General features: G+C 40.2%; 1 protein-coding gene across 1 annotated transcript in view; it reads left to right on the plus strand.

Annotated features, from left to right (window-relative positions):
* Nucleotides 1–1,917: 1,917 nt before the first annotated feature.
* Nucleotides 1,918–24,160, plus strand: part of LOC109922195 (R3H domain-containing protein 2) — a 138,457-nt gene continuing 116,214 nt past the window's right edge. The window contains exons 1-5 of the mRNA XM_048618837.1: nt 1,918–2,122; nt 4,163–4,204; nt 9,810–9,899; nt 12,718–12,850; nt 22,026–22,104. Of these exons, the coding sequence (XP_048474794.1) occupies nt 1,958–2,122; nt 4,163–4,204; nt 9,810–9,899; nt 12,718–12,850; nt 22,026–22,104 (509 nt within the window). The 5' untranslated portion in view covers nt 1,918–1,957. The remainder of the gene's footprint in view (nt 2,123–4,162; nt 4,205–9,809; nt 9,900–12,717; nt 12,851–22,025; nt 22,105–24,160) is intronic.

The following is a 24,160-nucleotide window of genomic DNA, read 5'->3' on the forward strand; positions in this document are numbered from 1 at the left end:
TCTTAATATAGTTATGAGTTTAACAGCGTCATTTGAAGAGAAAAGGGTTCTTGTTTCTTTTTACAAAAACCCTTTATATCTCTCATTGAGCATATTCACTTCAGCTGCACAGGAGTGTTTACCTCCAAGACCACTGTTGTAGTTAAAGCAACAATAAGATCCATGGTATTTTCCTTTGAGTTCCTTTCACGGGTGCACTCTTGTGAACCTGATGAAGTCCCATGGGTTTCCACAATTCTGAAAGAAGGCACCTCGTTTTCTTACAATGGACACACATAGGCCTTCAACTTATATTTTTTGGCGTCAACATCTTCCTTTCTCATCTGAGCAGGGGATCGTTGGGCATTCCAAGCTGACCTTCATTTTACCCTTGTTACTTGTCTTCCTTTCACTTTCCCATCCTCAATCCTCATCAAGTTTATGGGTGATGGAAAAAAATACTTAGTTTTATGGATCAGGCCTTAATTGTTAGCCAGCTGTTGCAACCCTCTGGTTTTCAATGTGGGTTCTAATTACAAAAGGTAGTGAGTTTTCAAATTACTCCAAGAGAATGATTTCTCTGAGAACTTCGTATACAGTATTTACTCTCAATGCCTGTATTTCTCCCCCCGTCCCAACCTGTCAAAATTACCTTACCCTTTTAAATTCAATGTAGATTTCCAAGGCTGCTTCCATAAATTTCTGAACCGTTGCCTGCATGGCTCAGGAACTAACTCATACTCACCCAGAACTGCCCTTTTTACTATATCATAACCCTTAGAATCCTTTTCTGACAACAATGCATAAATTTCATGTGCTCTGCCTTTCAACTTGCTTTGCATGTATAATGCCCAGTCATGCTTTGGCCACTTCATTTGTTCTGCTGTTTTCTGAAAAGCATAAACAATGCCTTCCCATCCTTTTCCTCACACTTTGGCAGCGCCTGTACGAACTTAAGCATTTCCCTCCAGAAAATTTCAATTATGACTAAAAATTTTCCCATCACCACTTGTTTCGGCATTTGAAGTTTTTTTAAATGGCATCCTTTTAAGCCAGTACTCCCTATTTCTCTCCTCTGTATCCCTTTCTCTCGGAAATTCAACTTAAAGTTGTCTTATCTCCAACTTTTGCTTTTTAATTTTCTTTTCCATTCTTTTTGATTCCAAAGCTCTTTCCCTTTCTATTTTGAGCTGTATTTTTTATCTTGTATTCTAGCTGTAATTGAATCCCTGCTAACTCTAATGACTCACTACTTTTTGTACCTAGCCACCCTGCATTTTCATCAGTCCCAGATGCTTTGCCAATATTTCAATTATTGCTGGCAGCAAATTCCACCTCTAATTGATTTGCCAATTCCAGCAGTCTGACTTTTGTTATATCCTGTAACTCCCATCAGAGATACCTATTCCAACTGCACGATGGTTTATCTGCTTCTAATGCTGTCATGCTTTAGTGCGAGAAACGTGGTATCTATTCTTTTATTCTCTGGCATTTGTACTAACTCCACATCCAATCTTATGTTATCCTGGTTGAAAAGAACCCCCAAACCTTTGTCACGACTTCACTGAAAAGAGTGCACTGATAATTGTAAACTACTGTTCCATAAGCCTTTACAAAATGTATGAATGTTATTCATATCTCTGAAATGGAGGTTCAATCTGTGCCATTCTGATTTGGAGACGAGTAGTACCACTCAGCTAACAGCGATGTATTATGCAGCTCAGTTTAAAATTGTTTTTTAAAATTATGTTGATGTACGTATGTCCTAAAGGAAAACTGACTAGTTATTAATCAGTGATGGCTGTTGCCTACTGATTTAATTTATTGTAAAAGAAAATGTGAGTATTTTTAAATAACCATGCTTTGCAATAGTCAAATCATCAACTTAATCTTGACGTTTGCATCATTCCAATAAACATTTTTGGGTATCCATTTCAGGTTTTTGCTGTCTGGCACACACTTTTTTCACATTCTGAAGATGTCCAATAGTAATAACACTCAAGAAACTTTGGAAATCATGAAGGAATCTGAGAAGAAATTGGTGGAGGAATCTTTAATTAAAAATAAATCTGCATTCAGAACGTCCAGCAAAGAGGAGGTGGAAAAAGATGGTGAAGACCCAAATGCGCAGCTGGATTTCCAGGTGAGAAGCTTGGGGCTAAGTGAAATAATCATTTGTGTCTGTCCTACTCCCTTAAGCTACTTTGATAAAAATTCTTTTTGTGGTTTTCATAATGTGTACTTTAATGGCCCTTGTGAATACTTCTGTCCCTGGGTGACCAGATGGAGTCAGAAAAATATTCTGATGGTGCAGAGAGTTAATGTTGTCATTTCCCCTCTGGGGCAGGGCTTGTACTAATGGGCAAATACCTTTGTGCCTGTTGGCTGTAGGACTGTTCGTGAAGTGAGTTTGAGTTGGCTTAAAAGGGACTACTAACAATGGACCAATAGTAAAGAATGTCAGTGTAAAATTGTCATTCTTAATCTGAGATGCTTCAAGGACGGTTGGTATGACAAATAAGAAATAAATTCACTGTTGTAGTCATGTTGTGGCAGTAGAATGGAGTGAGGATTACACTGCACCTAATCCGTGGCATGTGTGACCTTGGAGTTCTTGTTGTTGACCATGAGTTCTGAGTGCAAAAGTTACAATTGTTATTTATTCCACAGCACTCATTTCAATCCTTGAATGTTTTTCTACCTTGCATTGTCCATTTGAAGCTGGGTTTGGTGATGCAGGGTTAAAGTTTCTGCTAAGTTGCACCTGTTTTTAGCCAAGTCAACGTAGAAGATCAGAGAATCATTGATTATAGTATAGAAGGAAGTCATTTGGTCCACTGTGTCTGTGCTGGGTCTCTCAAGGAGCAATTCACCTAGTGCCACCTTCCGTCTTTTCCCTGCAGACCTGCCAATATTTCTTTTCAGTTAATGATCCAATTCCATCTTGAAAACCTCAATTGGACCTCCCTTTCAGTAAGTACATTCCAGACGCTTACCACCTGCTGCATAAAAAGGTTTCTCCTCATGTCGCCATTTCTTCTTCTGCTTCACTTTCCACCAATGGGAACAGTTTCTCCTAATTTCAAGTCTAAATTACATATAGTAGAAGTCAAGTTTCTGTAGTATTTAAAAATATTTGTATCAGAAACTTGCATGCCACAAAACTCTCTGTTCTCAGATTGTATTAATCATCGATCAGTTTCTGTTAATTGCACCCAATGCAGCTTTTATAAGAAAGCTCTTAAAATGAAGCTGTTTGCTTCAGATGTGAAAACACTTCTAGTCTCGTTTTAAATATTCTTGAATATTTAATAAACTAACCAATGTATACTTACTGAAAAAAAAGCTATTTACTAGTTTAAAAGTAATCTTCAGTTACATAAAATCAAGTTACTCACAGATGGCGGACTGGGAACATGGATTAAATACTTTTTTTATGATTGAACCCATTTTCAACTATATTAATGAAACAGTGCCACATTACCCTTCTTGAATAGATCATGGAATGCTTTTTAAGCTCAAGTGAGGGAGAACCACCAATTGTATACTATAATATTACTTTATTGTGCTGGATTATGGTACTAGAGATGTACAGGACAGAAACAGAACCTTCAGTCCAACCATCCATGCCATCCAGATATCCTAAACTGAATGTACTGTTAACTGTTAAACTCGTCGATTTTTATGTTCATGTTCATGATTATGTAAATAACAACAGAAATGTGACCCATCTCTCTAGAAAACTGGCACAGTTTCCCAAAGTGAAAGCTGTATGCTAGTGCCACTTTTGGAACAGTAATAAACAAATCCTGAATTTGGTGAATAGCACTTCATTCAATATCGAATGCGTTTTGAAATACAAAACAAATTTAATCTTTGACATATTCTTATCTCCTTCATTAGATGTTGTTTTTGCTCTGCATTACATCCTGCAGGCAGGATGAGTAGGCTCCAGCCAAGGGCAGTCTGTCAGATGTTTGAAGGTGAAAACCTGGCTCGATGATTCTGACCCACAGATATTTATTTGGATGCGCATTGAAACCTTGCTAATGTTATACCACAAAATATCTTGGTAGTAGTTGGGGTAGAGAGCAGAAACACAGTTCTTGAAACTGAGCTTTTATCATTGATGAAACTAACAAGATTTTCTTAATTTGCTAACATGGTTTCTGTTTCATTGCAGCGAAGAACACAAAACCATGGGCACTCAAGGAAGCGATCCAAGGTCAGAATGTGCTCATAATGAATAGAAAAATTCTATCAGTCTTGGCTTCATTGAGTTGGGCACCCACAAAGTTCCATGTTCTTAAAAATCTGAATTGCAGCTTTCTGGAAATTACTGTATATTGACAGTTTCTTTTTGGTGGGTGGGGAAGATGTAATTTTGTAGAAGTAGGCTGCAGCGGTTCAAAAAGGCAGCTCATCATCACCTTTGCCAGGGCAATGAATGTTGACCTAGCCAGTGAGATCCATGTCCTGTGAATGAACTTTTCAAAAAATAAAAGTTTCTTCAGTATTAGATGTTGTGCTGCACATTCAATTATTTGTGTTCCGAGTAAACCTCCTCCCATCTTTCCTCTTGTGATCCCCCCATTATCATTCTCTATTCCTTTCTCCCTCATCTGCTTGTTCAGTGGCTTCCCCTTAAATGGGTCTATACTATACACTTTACTACTCCCTGTGTGAGCGAGTTCCGCATTTTCACTATCTTTTTGGGTGTAGAAGTCTCTTCTTAATTCCCTGTTGGATTTCTTGGTGACTATCCAGACATCCCTGTATTTTAGTTCTGTTCCTGTAGGAAAAAAAGTCTAGTGCACATCTAATTCTTTTTTTCCTCATTGCCATACTGACCTCTGGCACAACTTTTTAGTGACTGGTGTATAATATATCCTTTATTATGTACGGATTTTGTCCCTCTACCTGACCTAGACTTGAATATTCCAAGTATTAAGTGACACCCCACTTTTTCTCTAAAAATGTACTACTTCATATTTAACTGTATTAGACTGTGTTAGAAGTTTAAGTCATTAATGTAAACCGTGATAGCAGTGATCCTAGCACTAATCCATGTGAAACACACATTCTGCCTTCTGCCACTCTGAATGACTATCCTTAACTCCCAGTCTCTCTTTTCTGTCTTGAAGCCAGCTTGTAACCCATTCTGCCCTTGTCCCTTGAGTCTACTCTACATCTGAATTTATTCATTCACCTTTTGTGGGGCACCTTATTGAAGGCCTTTTGCAAATCCAGATTAATTACACTTTCTGCTTTACTATTGTCTACTCTCTGATACTTCCTCAAAAAGTTGAGTAATGTTGGTCAACCATGACTTTCCTTTTTGAACTTCATGGTGTCTATTCATCATTATATTCATTTCTAGATGTTCATCTATTCTCTCCTTTAGTAAGGATTCCATTATTTTTCCTAACAAAAACCAAAAGAACTGTGGATGCTGTAAATCAGAAACAAAAACAGAAATTGCTGCAAAAGCTCAGCAGGTCTGGCAGCATCTGTGGAGAGAAATTAGAGTTGATGTTTCAGGTCCACTGCCCCTTCCTCAGTAATTTCTGTTTTTGTCTGTTATTTTTCCTACTTACTGATGTTAAACTGACTGGTCTGTAATTCCCTGAGCATATTCTGTCCCCTTCTTAAGTACCTGCCATCCCTGTGACACTGGAAGTTTTCCGAATCAATCATTTAATAAGAGGGAGTAATGCCTCCGATATCTCTTCTGTGGATTCTGTTAAATATGGGCATTGTTTACTGATACTGGCAACTGCAAGCAACCATGAATTGTACTCATTCAGGAATGCCTTATATTTGTATATTCAATCAATTTCTACCACGGCTTTATTCCAATTTGAATACATTTGGTTCATCCAGTACATCCTTTTTTAGAAATTTTAAATGTAATTCTTCTTCATTCAGTGGTGTGCCTACCTGTACCCTGCCACTCTCTTCATGATCTAATTCTCATCAGTTTTTTTTTTTTACATTTATGTATCTGTAAAGTCTTTACTGTTTTGCTTTGTATTCTTTGGTATTTTAATTTCATAGTTCACTTTGCCTTTTTAATTTTTTCCATCTTAATTTCTTTCCTAATCCCTTCATTTTGGTCTCTTATCCTGCGCTCCATTTGGACTTCATATATGCCCCTTTCCGTAACCTTATTTGCCCATTTTTGTCTTTATTCATTCATGGGATTCCACTAATGTTTAGATCTTTTCTTTTTAGTGGATTATAATTTTGCTGCTCTCTGTTAAACACAGATCTAAATGTTTCCTGCTGCTGATTTACATTATTGTTTGCCATTTAATTTTCACAAGTCCTATCAGGCTTTCAACACAGCTTTTTTCCAATGTATTGACTTAGTTTTTGTCTTAGTTATGTCCTTCTTCATGATCATCTTAAAAGCGTATAATATTGTGGTCACTGTTGCCTGTGTGTTCTCCTACTTTTACATCTGCTTTAGTTAATTTCCCATTACTAGGTCCAGTAATGAATCTGCCCCTGTTGGGGTTTCTAGGATAGAAAGGAATCCTGTACACCTTGTAGTAACTTAATTTTCTTACCCCTTTACCCATCTCTTCTGTCTAATTCACATTAGTGTAATTGGAATCTCCCACAATTTTTTTTAATTTTTCTAATGCAAATTTATCCCTCTCCCTCCCACCCACTATCAGATGGACTGTGGACGACAGCCATAACTGTGATTGATCTATGATTATCTTTCATCTCCATCCATATGGTTTCTATTTTTGGCTTCATGATAGCTGCAGCTCTTTCTTTTTTTTTCAGCTTCTATTATATTGTTCCTAATAAGTATAGCTATTCCATTTATCCCTCACTCTTCCCTAAATATGCTGTAACTTGCAATGTTTAATTCCCAGTTTTGATTTTTCTGCAGCCATGTCTCAGTAACCCCTGCTATTCCTCCCCGTATATGACTGCTTCCCGATTCCCTGCTTTATTACAGGCACTCTGTACATTGCTGTACAGTCATTTAGCTCCTTTTAATAGGAATTCCTCTCATTTTATGTTTAGGCATCTTCTTAGACTCTCATTCTTTCAATCTTTTAATTCCCATGCAATCAGTATGTGCTCTTAGGTTATATTTTTGCTTATTGTCTTGCCTGTATTGTTTTTATTTAGGCTGTTTACATTTCTTGCGGCATTCCACCCCGCAATTAATTCCTGTAATTTGGATTCTAATTCCTGATACTTTTCAGCAGACCTCCTCCCTATTCCTATACAACTGGACTTGCCCTTTCACTTTCCAAGTTCCTATCTGGCTGTCATGAGAGGTTTTACTCTTTCACTAGATAGGCAGTACCTTTCAGGATTCTCATTCTTGGCTCTAGAGGATGTTATATGTCCTCCAAATTATAAATTATATAGTTGCCGTCCAGTTACTGGCACATTTCTATATAACTGTTTCCCTATTCTTCCCCTGATAGCGTTCTGAACCCCAGTTCCTTGGCCTGCATGGTGGTTGTCCTCCCTGAGTGCACAAGATAAAATAATTGTTCTTGTTGGACCAAGCCAATGTTTGCAGGGCCGTCATCTCAATCTCTTCCTAAAGCCCTACTACCCAGACTCCTGTCAGTTATACCCACCCTGTTCTGAAATATAAACAGAAAATGCTGGACCTACTCAGCAGATTAGGCAGTGTCTATAGAAGGAGGAGCAGAGTTAACGTTTCAGCTAGATGATGACCCATCTGATGAAGTGTCATTGTCGACCTAAAGTATTCACTCAATCTCTCCACAGATGATGCCTGACCTACTAAGTATTCAGCAGTTTTTGTTTTTATTTCAAATTTTGAGCATCCAGGTTTTGTATCCCTGTCCTGACTCTGTTTTCCTTTGATTGAATTCTGAATAAAATAATGCAGAAACTCCTCCCCTACCCGCATGTGATAGTGTCTCTCTGAATCAACTTTAGCTCCGAGGCTCTGAGCTGAAGAGTTTGAAATCGAATATTTCCCGCAGTTGTGTTTACTTGGGACAGTCTTGCCGTCCAGAAAGTCTCATGTCCTGCAGCCTTGCACTTAATCAGTAAGGGGGTTGAGGGTCATGGGGAAAAGGTAAGAAGCGGAGTTGAGGATTATCAGATCAACCATGATTTCATTGAATAACGAGGCAGACTCGATGGGTCAATTGGCCCATTTCTGCTCCTACAACTTATTGTCTATGGTCCAGACACACAACTCGCTCTGTGAGTTGCTGACTGACTTAGACAGTATCTTTGACATGTACAGTCGTATTTACTTAATTAATGTCTTTTTTCATTTATTTCATTAAAGAAGTATAGACTTATCTAAGATGGTATCAAACCTGTTACAGTGCCAAGAGAGCAGGAAGGTCGAAGAGCGCCGAAGGGTTGGAGTAGGGAACTGGGAGGGTAGAGTACCTGAGAGTACAGAAATGAAATGAGGTACAAAGATAGAAGAGAGGGGTTAGGAGGGTACAAAGAAGAAATTACTTTGTTTTGAAGAAGGAAAGAAATGCAGAAGTGGACCTGATACAGAGTGATAGACAAAAGGTGGACATGAATGATTGGGAGACTTAAGTCGCATAGAAGATAGAGATAACAAGGTATAGAGCTGGATGAACACAGCAGGCCAAGCAGCATCAGAGGAGCAGGAAAGCTGACGTTTCGGGCCTAGACCCTTCTTCAGAAAAAAAAAAGTTGCATAGGGCTGGTTACACAGCAGTCATTAAGGTGCATATATAATGGAAGTAATTGGAAAACATAGACTGGGCAATAAGAGGGAATCCAGAGTTAAATTCAGGGTCCTGTTCTGTGGTCAAGTTGACAGAAGTAAGGTGGGTCAGCATGAAGTTCTGACAAACTATTGTTCAGTAAAGTCCAGAAACTGTTTGAAGAGTAGAGTATTGGAAAACATGCTGATAGAAGGATTTACATGTCAATGAAGATGCAAGATGCCTGTGGAATCAGATACAAGTCAGAAAGCTGATGGTGAAGTGCAAGACACTGAGGTCCAGAAGCGGCTGATAAATGTCCTTTGGCCCAGGGATTGAATTTCTGATGAGGAACAGACTAACTGAACGTCAAAAGCCAGTAAAGCCAGTTGACCACTCACAGTCATAGCAAGGCATAGTAGCAGTGATGAAAGGGCTGTAAAGTGATCAGAGTTTATTCTAGCCTCTATTCTAATGAGTTCAAGATGGAAAACTTCTTTTCAGCAATAGTTGAGTTCTGAAGTACCAAGTGAAGTGTACAGTGAGGAAAGGAGCTGACAGCCAGGGAGCCATTGTGAACATTAGCTGTTGAGTGACATCTGTAAATGACCTGTGAGATTTCATATTACCCCCGGCTCCGTGGTTAAGTGCATTGTGTGGTGCTAATACTGTACTGAGCACCAAAATCCCAGCTGAGCTTTTCAGAGTGTCAAAACTCTCTGAAGCATCATAAGTGTTTAGATGAACAAGGGCAGCAGATACACCATCACCTGCAAATTTCCTTTCAAGTCATGTCCCATGTTTACTTTGAAATGCATCGCCATCTTTCATTGTCACTAGGTTGAAGTCCTGGAACTCTTTACTTAAAACCACTGTAGGTGTATCCATTTTATGTGGACTTCAGTGGTCCAGGAAGATGGTTCACTACTGTCTTCTCAAGGGTCATTAGGGCTGGCTTATAGATGCTGGTCTTGCCAGTGATGTCCACATTCCATGAATAAACAAAAGAATGAGCTATGACTGGGGGGAAAAGAATCAGCCAGGATTACCAAAAGCAGGGCATGCCTCAGATTTTCCAGTGTTTTCTCAGTACCTTTGAAAGGATTCTTTTCTTATTCCTTTCAGTCCAATTCCAAGTTAAAATTGGTACGAAGCCTTGCTGTGTGTGAAGAGTCTTCTCACCCGTTCACATGTGATGGTCCTCAGGAAATCCAGGTAAAGCTAAAGGAGAAACACAGTTTGAAAGAGGTTGAATGTACAAAGTAGAAGACCATTCCATAAATAGACTAAGAGAGCAGAATTTTGCACCACTCCCAGGTGCAACGAGCAAAGAGAATGGGGGACTCGATCATGCAGGAGGAGGCCAAAAATCAGGTCAGCGATTAAATTCTCAGAACTATAAAGGTGGGTCGAGCTTCCTGACAACAAGCGTTGCGAAGCCCTTTTATATACATTTGCATGTGCATGCTCATTAAAATGCCAGTTGGCCAGAATTATGTTACTCGACAACTAAGTTCTCTATGAGCGAGCAATAAATGCCTTCTGATTCACGTCTATATAAGAGGTGTGCAGCAAGCAAGATACTCTACCTGCTGGATTTTGCAGTAAACAGCTGCTGCTTTGCCCTCTTTTTGGGTTGGGGGACACTTGTCTGTGCCAGGCTGTGATTGAGAGAAGGTGGTAGTAGTCAGTAAATTGCAAAGGGCACGAAGTATGAGTGAGAAAGGAAGGAGGCTGGAGTATGATAGTCATGGTATAGGAGGCTGGAGAATAGTGGAAACCTGTCTGTCCAATGAAGGTACACTGACCAGGGAGGGTGGAAGGGCCAGAGCATTTAGTTGCAGGTGTTCGTTCCGACAGCCTGAGTGATGCTTCTGGGTTGCAGGGAATTATTGTCTATCTGGACCTTTGATCCTTTAAAGGTAATGATGAGGGCATTGACTTGCTGCCCATTCATATCACAAGATTCCCCATGCTCTTATAAGCTGAAAACAGCCTGGTTATACAAGCTGACTTACCCCAGAGAGGAAATGGTGCTCGTTTCTATGCCCACTGCTGACCTCGGGCTACATGATTCTGCTGAAAGTGCGTAAAATGGTATTTCTTCATTCAGCAACTTGCACACACTGCAGGAGTTAATCCAGTCATGGATTCTTGGGAGGGAAAGCATGCACTAACTCGCTGGGCTTTTTTAATCACCAGAAACTTTGCCTGTGGCATGTTGCTTTTATTTAATATAGAAGCCTGATGGAGCACTGGTTTCCTCAGCCAAGTTTTCTGTTCCTTTCGGAACATTACAATGAATATTCTTTAGAAATTTTAGATCAGATTAGTTAGTCCAACTTGTTGTGACTGCACTGTTAGGCTGCCAATTCTGGACATGAAAGTTCACGTTTTGTTTATTGGTTTGGTGATAGTTTTTTGCTGCTGACTATGCTCATACCAGCACCCAACTTTTTCTTTATTTAGCTGAAAATAAAGAGATTCAGATGAAGTCCAACCTTCATGTGTTTATAGTTATTGAAAAAAACGACCCTAACATAATGACATTACTTTGCAGATCAATGCAGTGTTGATTTCCTATTCTGCCAAAGGCTTTGAGCACTGCATTAACCATGTTAGGCTAATTAACACTGCTAATGGTCTTGGTCGATACGTGCATTGCCTTGTCCACACACACTGGACTGCTGTCATATGGCAGTTGCCTTGGGATTTGGGTCTGTATTTGTCAGGGAGACTTGAATCGAAAGTGATGTATTATGCATAATGAAATTAATTGGAGGAGGAGGAAAATCAAAGAATTATAAAATGAGAGAAAAAGGGACGTCACTGTGTACATCAAAATGTATTCGACTTGAATTTCTCAGAACCTGCTGGCATGGAGCACCAGAGCAAATGGATTGTGGCCTCTCCCAGTCAAGAACTGTCAAAAGTAACGAATGTAACTACAATCAGTCATGAAACAAGCTTGGTGATATCTTGGTAGGCAATAGCATAGTGATATTGTCACTGGATTGTTATGTAATGTTCTGGAGAACTAGGTTCACATGCTGCCACAGCAAATGATGGAATTTGAATTCAATAAAAATTTGGAATTAAGAGTCTAATGATGACCATGAATCCATTGTCAATTATTGGAAAAACCCATGTGGTTCACTAATTACTTTTAGGGAAACTGCTGTCTTTTATTTTAATTCATTCAATAGATGAGGGCGTTGCTGGCTAGGCCGGCATATATTGCCCATAGGGCAGTTAAGAGTCAACTACGTTGCTGTGGGTCTGAAGTCACATGTAGGTCACCAGGTAAGGATGGTAGTTTCCTTCCCTAAAGGACATTAGTGAACCAGATGGGTTTTTCCAACAATTGACAATGGATTCATAGTCATCAGTAGACTCTTAATTCCAGATTTTTTTTATTGAATTCAAATTCCACCATCTGCCATGGTAGGATTCGAACCCAGGTACCCAGAACGTTATCTGGGTCCCTGGATTAACAGTCCAGTGAGAATACCACTAGGCCATTGCCTCCCCCTTACCTGGTCTGGCCTACATGTGACTCTACATCCACAGGCAATGTGATTGACTCCTAGCTGCTGGGTAATAAATGCTGGCCTAGTCAGCAACGTCCTCATCTTGAGAACGAATATTAGAAAAAAACCAGTAGATGCATCAAGTAAAATTATTTTAGCCATTGTTAGGAGGCATAACTGATTTTTCTGCTGATATTACTTGGTACTGCACACCACCCAAAGTTCACCTGTCAGATTCTGGTCAAATAACCTAGAGGATTTTAGCTACCAAATTTTTATTGATTATGCCACCCACGGCCCCTATGTCTGAGAGATCTGTGAGTACATTCCCTAATGTTTCTAGTTTCCTGAGCTGGCTATAAACGTGAATGTGATCTGGGAAACTGTCCTGTCCTTTTTGTTGGTGGAGAGATTTATTGTATCTCACGGTTGGATGCCTACAAACTAGCTTGTATTGCTCTGTAAAGTTTGACAGCAACCTCCACCTATACCATGTTTTACAGGATGTTATTCAACTCCAGTTCACTTGCCCTTCTGATAAAGAAGAAGAAAGGCCTTCAAAGGATGGGTCTGAGAAAGAAGACAAGGAAAAGAAAGAGAAATTGGAGAAAGTACCAAGAAAAATGCTGTCAAGAGGTCAGAAGCTAACTTCCTGTCTGATTAATGCTGAAGATTTAGTGCAAAGTTTGACAACACTGAATAAGTAGAAGGAGTTTGTAAATAGTATCACACTATCTAAAACTTATGTTTATTTGCAACACAAGACGGCCATTTGAGCTGTTGTGTCCGTGCAGCTCGCTAGTTTCAGCCACTAGTTGTGTGGCCCTGCAAAAGTTTTCTCTTCAGATAATTATCCAATTCCCCTTTGAAAGTATGATTGAATCTGCCTCCACCACACACTCCAGAAATGACATTCCAGATACTAACTACTAGCTGCATTTTAAAAAAAAAACCTTCAGATTGTTTTTGGTTCTTTTACCAATCATCTTTGATCACTGGCTGGTTCTTGACCACTCTGCCGGTTTGTCCTTATCTACACTGTTCAGACCCCTTAATATTCTGTACAACTGTGTTATCTCTGTTCTCAGCCTTTCCCTTCTCCAAGGAGAACAATCACCCGACTATGTAACTGAAGTTCCTCATTCCTGGAATCATTTTTGTAATTTTATTCTGCACACTCTCTGAAGCCTCATGTTCTTCTTAAAGTGTGGTATCCAGAATGGGGCATAATATTGCAATTGAAGTTTAACCAATGTTCACCATAGCTTTGTTACATTGGTACTCTTTGTGTCTATTTACAAAGGATGCCATTGGCCGCCTTAATCACTTTAACCTGCCCTGCTATCTTCAACTGTTTGGGACATTTACCCCCCAATCTCTCTATCTCTGTACCCCCTTTAGAATTGTACCTTTTATATTACCTCTCCTTGATCTTATAGCTGAAATGATGGTTCCACACTTTCTCTGAATTAAGTTTCAGCTGCCACATGGTTGCTCATTTCACCAGTCTACATCCTGTTGAATTCTGTCAGTATCATCTTCACAGTTCACAATATGTTCAAGTTCTGTGTCAACTGTGGAGAAATAAAACCTCGTTTAAAATTGCAGTTTTGAAAATTGAAGGAACAATGAGGTGTGAAAATCACAAAACTCACCTGAATCCATTTGATTAGATATACAAGGTGTTTGTGGAAATATGTGGAGTGTTTTCAAAGCCAGTCTGAATAAGAATATGATTTTATCTTTGCATATATTGTACTATTCCAGCAGAACTCGTTTAGTCAAAGCCACGGGGAATTCATAAAAATTGGGTGACTGAGTTAGGGATTGGTCCTTTTAAGTAGTGTTGAAATGTTTCAAGACCTGCTATTATCAGATGTTCCCTTTGTTTCTGTTATCATAGGCAAATCAGAAGTCCAGTAATGAAAATGGATTTGCTTGGTTAAGGGAGATCTCATTAAATAAATATCAGATGATTGGATTCATTTCATTTCAGTTCTACAACAGTATTGTGTAACAAGGTTTTGGCTGATGATTAACCTCCCCTGTCCCCTCTAAGTAAGAGTGTATTAGATGTTTTTGTTGGCTTTGCAGCCATTGAATAAGCATATCTGTTCTGGAGAATTATACTGCTTTTACCACCCTGTGACAGGCATCTCCAGTCTGATTTAACATCCCTCCACTTACACAAATGAGTCCTGAACCAATTTTATGAGAGCTCCTTGGACTGGACTATTGTGGTATTTTCCATCCTCCTTGTCATTTATCATCTTTTGGTGAGTATCCATAAGTGCTGCAACATGGGTAGTCTTTTTTTGGAACTTGTCTGAGACCATCTCATTTCACAAAGGGCACTTGCAACAGGCAGAAAGAGGCCTTGATCCCATCAGTCCCAAATAGATTTGAGCTCATGTCACAGAAATGAAGTGGTTTTTTGCCATAAGCCACTGTTTTCTACCCAATGCCTGTCTTGAATTGGTGAAGAAGGGTGTCTCCATTGATACACTGGGTGAATGCATGGAGTAGTCTCCTACTGAGCCATTTTTATTACAAAATAGCCTGGTCTGTGCTGAGTTAGTTGAGCTCAGCTTGGATGATATTGTTAGTGCTGTTGTTATGTGACTAATCACTGATGGGGAAGGGAGGTATAAAAACGGGGTGCAGTCTACACTTGTGATCACCCTACAGACACTGCTAGAAAGAATTTGTGCATGAATATCAAATTAAAATAGCATAATGTTCCGATGATCAATTTGCCTGCTAAGGCTTTGGATGTAGTCACAGGATTGGAAAACTTGTTTGATGAGAGATGATTAACTCAGGCAGGGAGGGGGCAAAAATGGACTAATGTCCATTTACTCAATACCGTTCCCACCACTTAAAATCTCCGTGTTTAAAACAGGTCGTCATATCTATTGTGAAAAAATGATGGCTTTTCACATTTTGCATTAATGTAAGTTTAAAAGTGTTGCCCATCAAATCTTGAGTGTTCCTTTTATGTGGGGGGGATAAAAGCTGTGCTTATTTACTGTAAATATCTTAGGGAAGAAATCACTGATCACATAGGCAGGATTCTCGTGAAAAGCATTTCTTTTTGTCTGTTCATGCATTTTTTGGACAAAAGTGCAATGAATGTAAATAGAGTCTTGGGTCACAGAGTCGCACAGCACGGAAACAGACCCTTCGGTCCAACTTGTCCACACCGACCAGACGTCCCAATCTGACCTAGTCCCATTTGCCAGCATTTGGCCCATATCCCTCTGAACCTCTCCTATTTATATACCCATCCAGATGCTTAGAAATGTTGGAATTGTATCAGCCTCCACCACTTCTGGCAGCTCGTTCCATACACGCATCACCCCAGTATGAAAAAGTTACCCTTCAGCTCCTTTTTAAGTCTTTCCCCTCTCACATTAAGTCCATGCCGTCTAGTTTTGGACTGTATCCTAGGAAAAAGACCTTGTCTATTTACCCTATCCATGACCCTCCAAAATTCAATCCTAATAAATGTGAGCTGATGCATTTGATCAGGACAAACAAGGCAAGAGAATACATGATGAATGGTAGACCCTGGGAAGCACTTGGATCGGAGGGACCTTTTGTGTGCATGTACACAGGTCCCTTCAGGTATCAGGACAGGGTGGTAAAGTGGTGAAGAAAGTATGTGGGATACTTGCCTTTACTAGCCGAGGCATGGGGTTTAAGAGCAGGAAGGTTATGTGTAAAAAAACTGTGTAAAATGTTGGTTAGGCCACAGCTAGAGAATTGTGTGCAGTTCTGGAATCCACATCATAGGAGGGATGTGATAGCACTGGAGAGGGTACAGAGGAGATTCACCAGAATGTTGCCTGGGCTGGAGAGTTTTAATTATGAAGAGAGATTGGACAGACTGGGGTTGTTTTCCTTGAGGCAGAGGATAGTGAGAGGGGACATGATTGCGATGTATAAAATAATGAGGGGCTTAGATAGGGTAGACAGAAAGAAAGGCTTCACCTTGATGGAGGGATCAATGACCAGGGTGCATAGATTTAAGGGAAGGGGCAAGAGGTTTAGAGGGGATGCGAGGAAAAACAGTTTTACTCAGAGGTTGCTGGGAATCTGGAACTCACTGCCCGTAAGGATGGGAAAGGCAGAAACCCTCACAACACTGAAGAAATATTTAGATATGAACCCGCAGTGCCAAGGCATAAAGGCTATAGTCCAAATAGAATAATCAGCTGGTTGCTTTTGACTTGATTGGCCAAAGGGCCTTTTTCTATGCTGTAGATAGAAATATAGAAACATTGAAGATAGGAGCAGGAGGCAGTCGTGCCTGCTCCGCCATTCATCACGATCATGGCTGATTGTCCAACTCAATAGCCTAATCCTGCTTTTACTCCATAACCTTTGATCCCATTCGCCCCAAGTGCTTTATTTAGCTGCTTCTTGAACACATTCAGTGTTTTGGCATCAACTACTTCCCGTGGTAATGAATTCCACAGACTCCTTGTCTCTGTCGTAAATGGTCTACCCTGAATCCTCAGACTGTAACCCTGGTTCTGGACACACCCACCATCGGGAACATCCTCCCTGCATCTACCCTGTCCAGTCCTGTTAGAATTTTATAAGTCTGTCTGAGATCCCCCTCATTCCTCTGAACTCCAGTGAAAACAATCCCAACCTAGTCAATCTCTCCTCATACGTCAGACCTGCCATCCCTGGAATCAGCCTGATAAACCTTCACTGCACTCCCTCGAGAGTAAGAGCATCCTTCCTCAGAAAAGAAGACCAAAACTGCACACAATATTCTAGGTGTGGTCTCACCAAGGCCCTGTATAACAGCGACAACACATCCCTGCTCCTGTTCTTGAAACCTCTCACAATGAAGGCCAACATACCATTTGACTTCTTTACCGCCTGCTGCATCTGCATGCTTACCTTCAGCGATTGGTGCACAAGGACACCCAGGTCCCACTGCACACTCCACTCTCCCAAGCCATTCAGGTAGTAATCTGCCTTCTTGTTTCTGCTTCCAAAGTGAGTCACCTCACATTTATCCAAATTATACTGCATCTGCCATTGATTTGCCCACTCACCCAACCTGTGGAGATCATGTTGAAGGATTTCTGCATCCTTGTCACGGTTCGCCTTCCCACCCAACTTGGTATCATCTGCAAACTTTGAGATGTTATGTTTTGTTCCCTCATTCAAATCATTAATATATATTGTGACTAGCTGGGGTCCCAGCACTGATCCCTGTGGCACCCCACTTGTTACTGCCTGCCAATTTGAAAAGGACCCATGAATTCCTACTCTTTGTTTCCTGTCTGCCAACCAGTTTTCTATCCATCTCAATACAATTCCCCAATCTCATGTGCTGTAATCTTGCATAATAATGTCTTAAGTGGAACTTTGTCAAACACTTTCTGAAAGTCCAAATATACCACATCGACTGGCTTCCCCTTGTCAACTCTGCTAGTTACATCTTCATAAAATTCTAACAGATTTGTCGAGCATGATTTCTCCTTCATAAATCTATGCTGACTCTGTCTGATCCAGCCGCTGCTTTCCGAATGCTCCACTATAAAGTCCTTGATAATGGATTTGAGAATTTTCCCCACTACTGATGTTAGGCTGTATGACTGTCTTGTGTCAACAGCAAGTTTAGCAACCATACCTTCTGTCCCTTCATCCAAGTAATTTGTTTGAATTGTGAACAATTAAGGTTGCAGCAAATAAACAGGTTCAACTTGTATTTGTTCTGTTGACCATATGGTTCAATATTCTACTAGTTTTGTTGATCTTCCCATCACAGCAAATGTTTTCATGAAATTCACTTAAAATCCAAGAACAAGCAATTGGACATTGAAGATTCATGAAAGATTTCCATGCAGTGTTAGAGATATTAACCCAGAGGCCCAATAAAGTACTTTTGTACACAGTATAATGGAGCCTCTACCTCAAACCCTTGTGAATGGTTGTGTCTTATTGAATGGTGCAAGATCTTTCCAGATCTGGAATAACTGACAGCACAAAAAAAAGCACAATAAGCGTTATGTTGATTTATTTAATAACAAAAGGAGGATTAGTTAAAAATAACAAAAGAAGCTATGTAATGAGCCAGTTTCTAATGCAAGGTTTTGGTACTTTGAAAATTTGATTAGCAAATCAGGAAGGCAGATTGATAGAGTTCTGATGATGGAAAACATTTTTTCACTCTGTCTCTCAAAATTTCATAAACAGTTTGGAGAAAAGGTTGTTACAAAGGTCGTGTTCAAAATTTTGGTTCTTCCATTAAATTATTGCACAGAATGAGTCTCTGAGAGTGTTTACACCCACACTTTTATCGTTAGCTCTGCATGCATATATACTTTATAGCTGCCATTTGGGGAAACCTTAATTTTTCCAAAGCTTTTACTCTTGTATTATATTATCACTGGTAGATTTTTAATCAGTGTTCAGATTTTTTCTTATGCAAGACTGTCAGAGAATCTGTGATATTGATGTTACCTTGGAATCCAGCAAGATCCTGAGCTGAACTTTGGACAGCCACTCAATCACACAAGCTCATATTTTCACCTCTGTAACACCACCTGACTTTACCCCATCTTTTGAAATCCTCATCTGTGTCATTGTTACGTCCTATAGCCTTGGTTACCCTGATATTTTCCTGGCCTGTATGCATGTCTCCATAGACTTTAGCTTGTGCAAAAGTCTGTTTGTATCCTAACCTGTATCAGGTCCTCCTAAACTAATTAAGCTCTTCGCTTCCCAAATTCCCATTCTCAAGTTTAAATCTCTGTGTGGCCTTGCGGCGCACCCCCCCCCAATCTCCTTACCTCAAGCCTTAACATCTCTCACCTGCAGCTCTCTCTTCCTTGCGCCAAGCTTTTCAGTAGCCTTTCACTGCCTTTGCTGCACCCCTGGCAACCATACCCTGCATCCTGAAATTTCCATTCTGAACCTCTCTGCTTTTCTTGTTTTTAAAAAACTCTGGAAACCCACCTCTTTGACCAAGCTATTGCAGACTCATCCTTGTATCCCCTCTTCTTGGCTTGATGTGCATTTTTTTGTTTGCATTGTAGCTCTGTAAAAAAACCCTGGGAGGTTTTCCACATTGAAGGTACTACGTAGGTGCAAGTTATTAACTTAATATTATCACACCTGCTCGCTCTTTTTCTCCACTTTTACCGTTAAGGCTGTGGCACTTCCAATGAGTAACCTAGCTGATTTTGTTCTCTTTGACTTCCTTAGCCCAGGAATGCTGTGCTAATTTAATCACCATATTCAAAAACAAAAACAGAAGTTGCTGGAAAAGCTCAGCAGGTCTGGCAGTATCTGTGAAGGAGAAATCAGAGTTAATGTTTTGGGTCAGTGACCCTTCTTCAGATCACCGGACCCGAAACATTAATTCTGATTTCGCTTTTCAGATGCTGCTAGACCTGCTGAGCTTTTCCAGCAACTTCTGTTTTTGTTCCTGATTTACAGCATCTGCAGTTCTTTCAGTTTTCATTTAATCACCATATTGTTTTTGTTTCCTGACCTGACAAATTCAGCATCAAACATATGGCTAAGCTGTTTTGCCATGGTGGACATCCCAGCTGACTCCACAGCTGCCCTACACAAATGCTGATTTTCCAACAAATCTTGTTGAGAAGCAGTTTAACTGATTTTTTTTTAAACATAGCTCTTTCTAGTCCAGGTTGAGATAAAATGTCCATCCCCGACCTGAGATTGGCGAGATTGGCTAATTCGGCACAGCCATCCTAGAACATCACAAATATGTTGACTGCTTTCGTCATCATAGCCGCCTTGGATTTTATTCTTTGTATAAAATGGCAGAATTGTGTAATGGGCAAGATGTTGGAATATTGGAGCAAATAATCGGCAGAATAGTTGAGCATTTTAGTTTTCCTGCTATAAACCACCTTAACAGGCTTGCTACTACAGAACGTTGGGATGCAGAATCATGCTGATGACTTTCTTCAGTTGTATAATTTGACTTAGCTACTGGCTCATGAAAGGAACTTACCTCCTACTTTTCAAACTGTCACGGAGGTTGAATATTGTGATGAAGGTTCATAATGTATTTCTTCTATTTGAGAACTTGGGTTCTAAAGTGCAGAAGGAGCTGGATTTTAGTTTTCAGTTCAGTGGAGGTGTGACTTTTGTTAAAAAGGTCAGAAATTAATTTTGGACTTTGAGCTTAAAACAAGGTTTATAAAAGGTCATGTGACTTAAGCTAACTGACCAGTAAGTCACCTGAGATAATTGTTCAAGTTTCTGTTGACTTGAATTTTACAGCTCATAGAGAGGGGGCTGGTGCAGAAGAAGGTCCATAAACAGCAGAGGTGCTGTTAGTATCAGTCTTCAAGCAGAAGACCTGATAAGTTTAGAGGTTAGTAAGGGGAAAGCTCCAGAAGCAGAGGTTGTGGTGTCATAGAGGAAGATCTCCTACAAGGCTGTTGAAGACATCAATTGAGGGAACCCATGGTAAGTAATAAGTGAGTTGAGTTAGCAGTTTGTTTCAAGCATCTCAGGGAGAGACATTAAACAACAAAAATATCATCCAGTAAATGCAAAGAATTATCTGCAATGAAAGCTATTGCAGCCATGTCAGCTGAGTAAGTAGCTTTAGTGTGGAGATGGGGGAGACTCTTCATTAACATTTGGGTGTCTGTAAACCAAGTGATGTGCTAAGAAGGATAAGTCTTTCTTCCTGATGTATGTAATGGAGTTATTCTAATAGTTCTTGCAGAGCATAATATAGTTTGCGTGTTTCTTTTGTGTAATAAACTTTTAAGTTCTTTTATTAAAGTACATTGGCAGTGTCTGGTGACTATGTTCAATTCCTAACCACCATGGTAGACAAAAAGAAAAGTAAAACTTATGATCCATCAAGCCAGGTTTCACTCTGGGATCTGACTTGTTTGGTATTACCATCACTTTGGATCATAACAATATGCTATCAAAACATTTTTGTCTTACATTCATCAGGGCAAATGCATTCTTGAATTGGCACTCTTGTGTTTGCCTGATGAGTGCAAGATGAAAAGTTTCAGCAATATGTCTCTTCTCAGCGAAACTATTGATGAGGCCTGATGTGATGTTGTACTGCTTTTATAGACTGCAGAAACAGCAGATGAGCTCCTTTGAAACTGACAAGTACTGTTAAACTATGAGGAGGTATGAGAGAACATTGCCATAGTACTTTAGTTTACACCCCGTCCCTTGGTGAAGAAAATAAGCTGTCCTCCTTGTCCTTCTTGATTCCTGAGCAACTACCAAGCTTTAAATTTCCAGCCATAAGTCCCTCCACACACTTTCCTCCTTTTTAAGACCTTCTTTAAGACCTACTTTGAACAAACTTTTCTTGATTCCTTCTTTGGATTGATGTCCACCTGTTTCTGAGCATGACTACGTGAAGTGCGTCAGGCTGTTTTCCCTTGAAAAGGATGCTATATAAATGCAATTGATGGATAGAGCAACCAAAATGGGGAATTTGTTCCATGGGAAATTGGTCACAAATCCATATCTGGTTGGGTGTACTCTTACAGTGTTAGCCATGACTCTGCCAGAAGTTCAAATGTAGTGCCATGAAATGGCTCAGTTCTCATTTCTTGCCCCTTAAATCCTGTCAGCCAATGCAAAAACAGCATCAGGAGTGGTCTTGGAACAGTAACGTTCGTTTAAATTGCTGTCTTTCCAGCTAAATATGTTCACATGGGAAAAAAAGGAACATAATAGCTCTTTAAAAAACAAGCTACTTGCATATTTTCTCCAAGGTTACCCTACATTTTTTAATGCAATCATTTTGTCTTTCTTTTAATAGATTCAAGTCAAGAATATACAGACTCCACCGGAATTGATCTGCATGAGTTTCTAGTAAATACACTGAAAAATAACCCCAGGTAAACACTTTGTGTTACTGAACTACATAATCCCATCTTAACTTAGGGTGATCTGTTGAAATTCATGCTATTACCAGAAATAATGGGACATTTCTGTTGGCATTGGTGCAGAGTACTGTTCAGTCTCAACAATGTTGTGTCTGTGGGTATAAATGAAACACAGTTACATGTATTGTGTCCTGTTTAAGACTGTTTTTATTCTAGTAGTGGGTAATGTTTTATCAGTGGAAAGTTGCTTTACAGATCACATTGTTAATCAACTGTATGTATGAGCTTGTGGTCCTCTGTCAGCTTCTGACAGCTTCTTAGTCTGGCATCCCAAGTACCCTACAGAAGTAGTTTGTTGATTGTGAAGTGCTTTGAGATGTCCAGTGGTGTTGAAAAGTGCTATGTAAATGCGAGCCTTTTTGTTGCCCAGATCATATGAATTAGCAGCAGGAATTGGCCACTCAGCCTCTTGAACCTGCACCAGAATTCAATAAGATCGTGGCTGATCTGGTTACTCTGCATTCCCACTATCCCTGATACCCTTTCACACTCAGCTTATCAAGGAATCTATCTACATCCATCATAATACTATTTAAAGATTCTGCTTCCACTTTCTTTTGAAGAAGTGTTCTAAAGACTCGCGACTCTCTGAGAAGGAATTGCTTCTTGCCCCTGTCTTAAACGACACAAAAATAGGTGGAAAGGCAGGTTGTGAGAGGGATACAAACAGTTTACGCAGAGATATTGATAGGTTACGTAAGTGGGCAAAAAGTTGGCAAATGGACTATAATGTGACAAGATGGGAAATTGTTCATTTTGGAAGGGAGTATTATTTAAATGGGGAAAAACTGCAACACCAAAGGACTTCCAGGGGGACTTGAGCATGAAACACAGAAAGCTCACACACAGGCAGCAGGTATTCAGGAAGGCTAATGAAATGTTGGGGGAGCAGGAAAGTTGACGTTTTGGGTCGGGACCCTTAAGAAGGGTCCTGACCTGAAACGTTAACTTTCTTGCTCCTCTGATGCTGCCTGGCCCGCTGTGCTCCTCCAGCTCCCCACTATGTTATCTCTGACTCCAGTATTGGCAGTTCTTACTATCTCCTAATGAAATGTTGGCCCTTCTTTCAAGGTGGTTGGAGTATAAGAGTAGGGAAGTCTTACTGCAACTGTACAAGGTGAGACCACATCTGGAGCACAGTGAGCATTTGGTCCCCTTATTTAAGGAAATATATCATTTCATTGGAGGCAATTCAGGGAAGTTCACTGGGATGATCCCTGGTATGAAGGAATTTTCTTATGAGCAAAGGCTAAACAGTTTGGGACTCTACTCACTGGCATTTAGAAGAATGAGAGTTGATCTCATTGAAATGTAAAGGCCGTTCCTTCACTGTCACTGGGTCAAAATCCTGGAATTCCCTCCCTAACAGCACTGTGGATCAACCCACAGCAGGAGGACTGCAGCGGTTCAAGAAGGCAGCTCACCACCACCTTCTCAAGGGCAAGTAGGGATGGGCAAGAAATGCTGGCCAGCCAGTGACATCCACATCCCACAAATGAATAGAGAAAAAAAACTAGTCATATAAATACAGTGGTTACAAGACCAAGTCAGAGGCTTGGAACCCTACAAGTAACTCACCTCCTGACTCCCCAAAGTCTGTCCTCCATTTACAAGACACAAGTCAGGAGTGTGGTGGAATACTCCCCACTTGCCTGGATGAGTGCAGCTCCAACAACCCTTCAGAAGCTTGACACCATCCAGAGCAAAGCAACCCACTTGATTGATCAATCAACATCCACTCCGTCCACCAGTAATGCTTAGTGTGTACCATCTACAAGATGCACTGTAGAAATTCACCAAGGCTCCTTAGCACATTCCAAACCCAAGACCATTACCATGTAGAAGGACTAGGACAGTAGATACAGGAGAATATCCCCTGCAAGTTCCCCTCCAAGCCACTCACTATCCTGACTTGGAACTATATTGCTTTTCCTTCAGTGTCATTGGGTCAAAATCTTGGAATTCCCTCCCTAACATCATTGTGGGTGTCCCTACACCCACAGACTGC

Source organism: Rhincodon typus, chromosome 41 (genome assembly GCF_021869965.1).
Source record: "Rhincodon typus isolate 14 chromosome 41, sRhiTyp1.1, whole genome shotgun sequence".
Lineage (NCBI taxonomy): Eukaryota > Metazoa > Chordata > Chondrichthyes > Orectolobiformes > Rhincodontidae > Rhincodon > Rhincodon typus.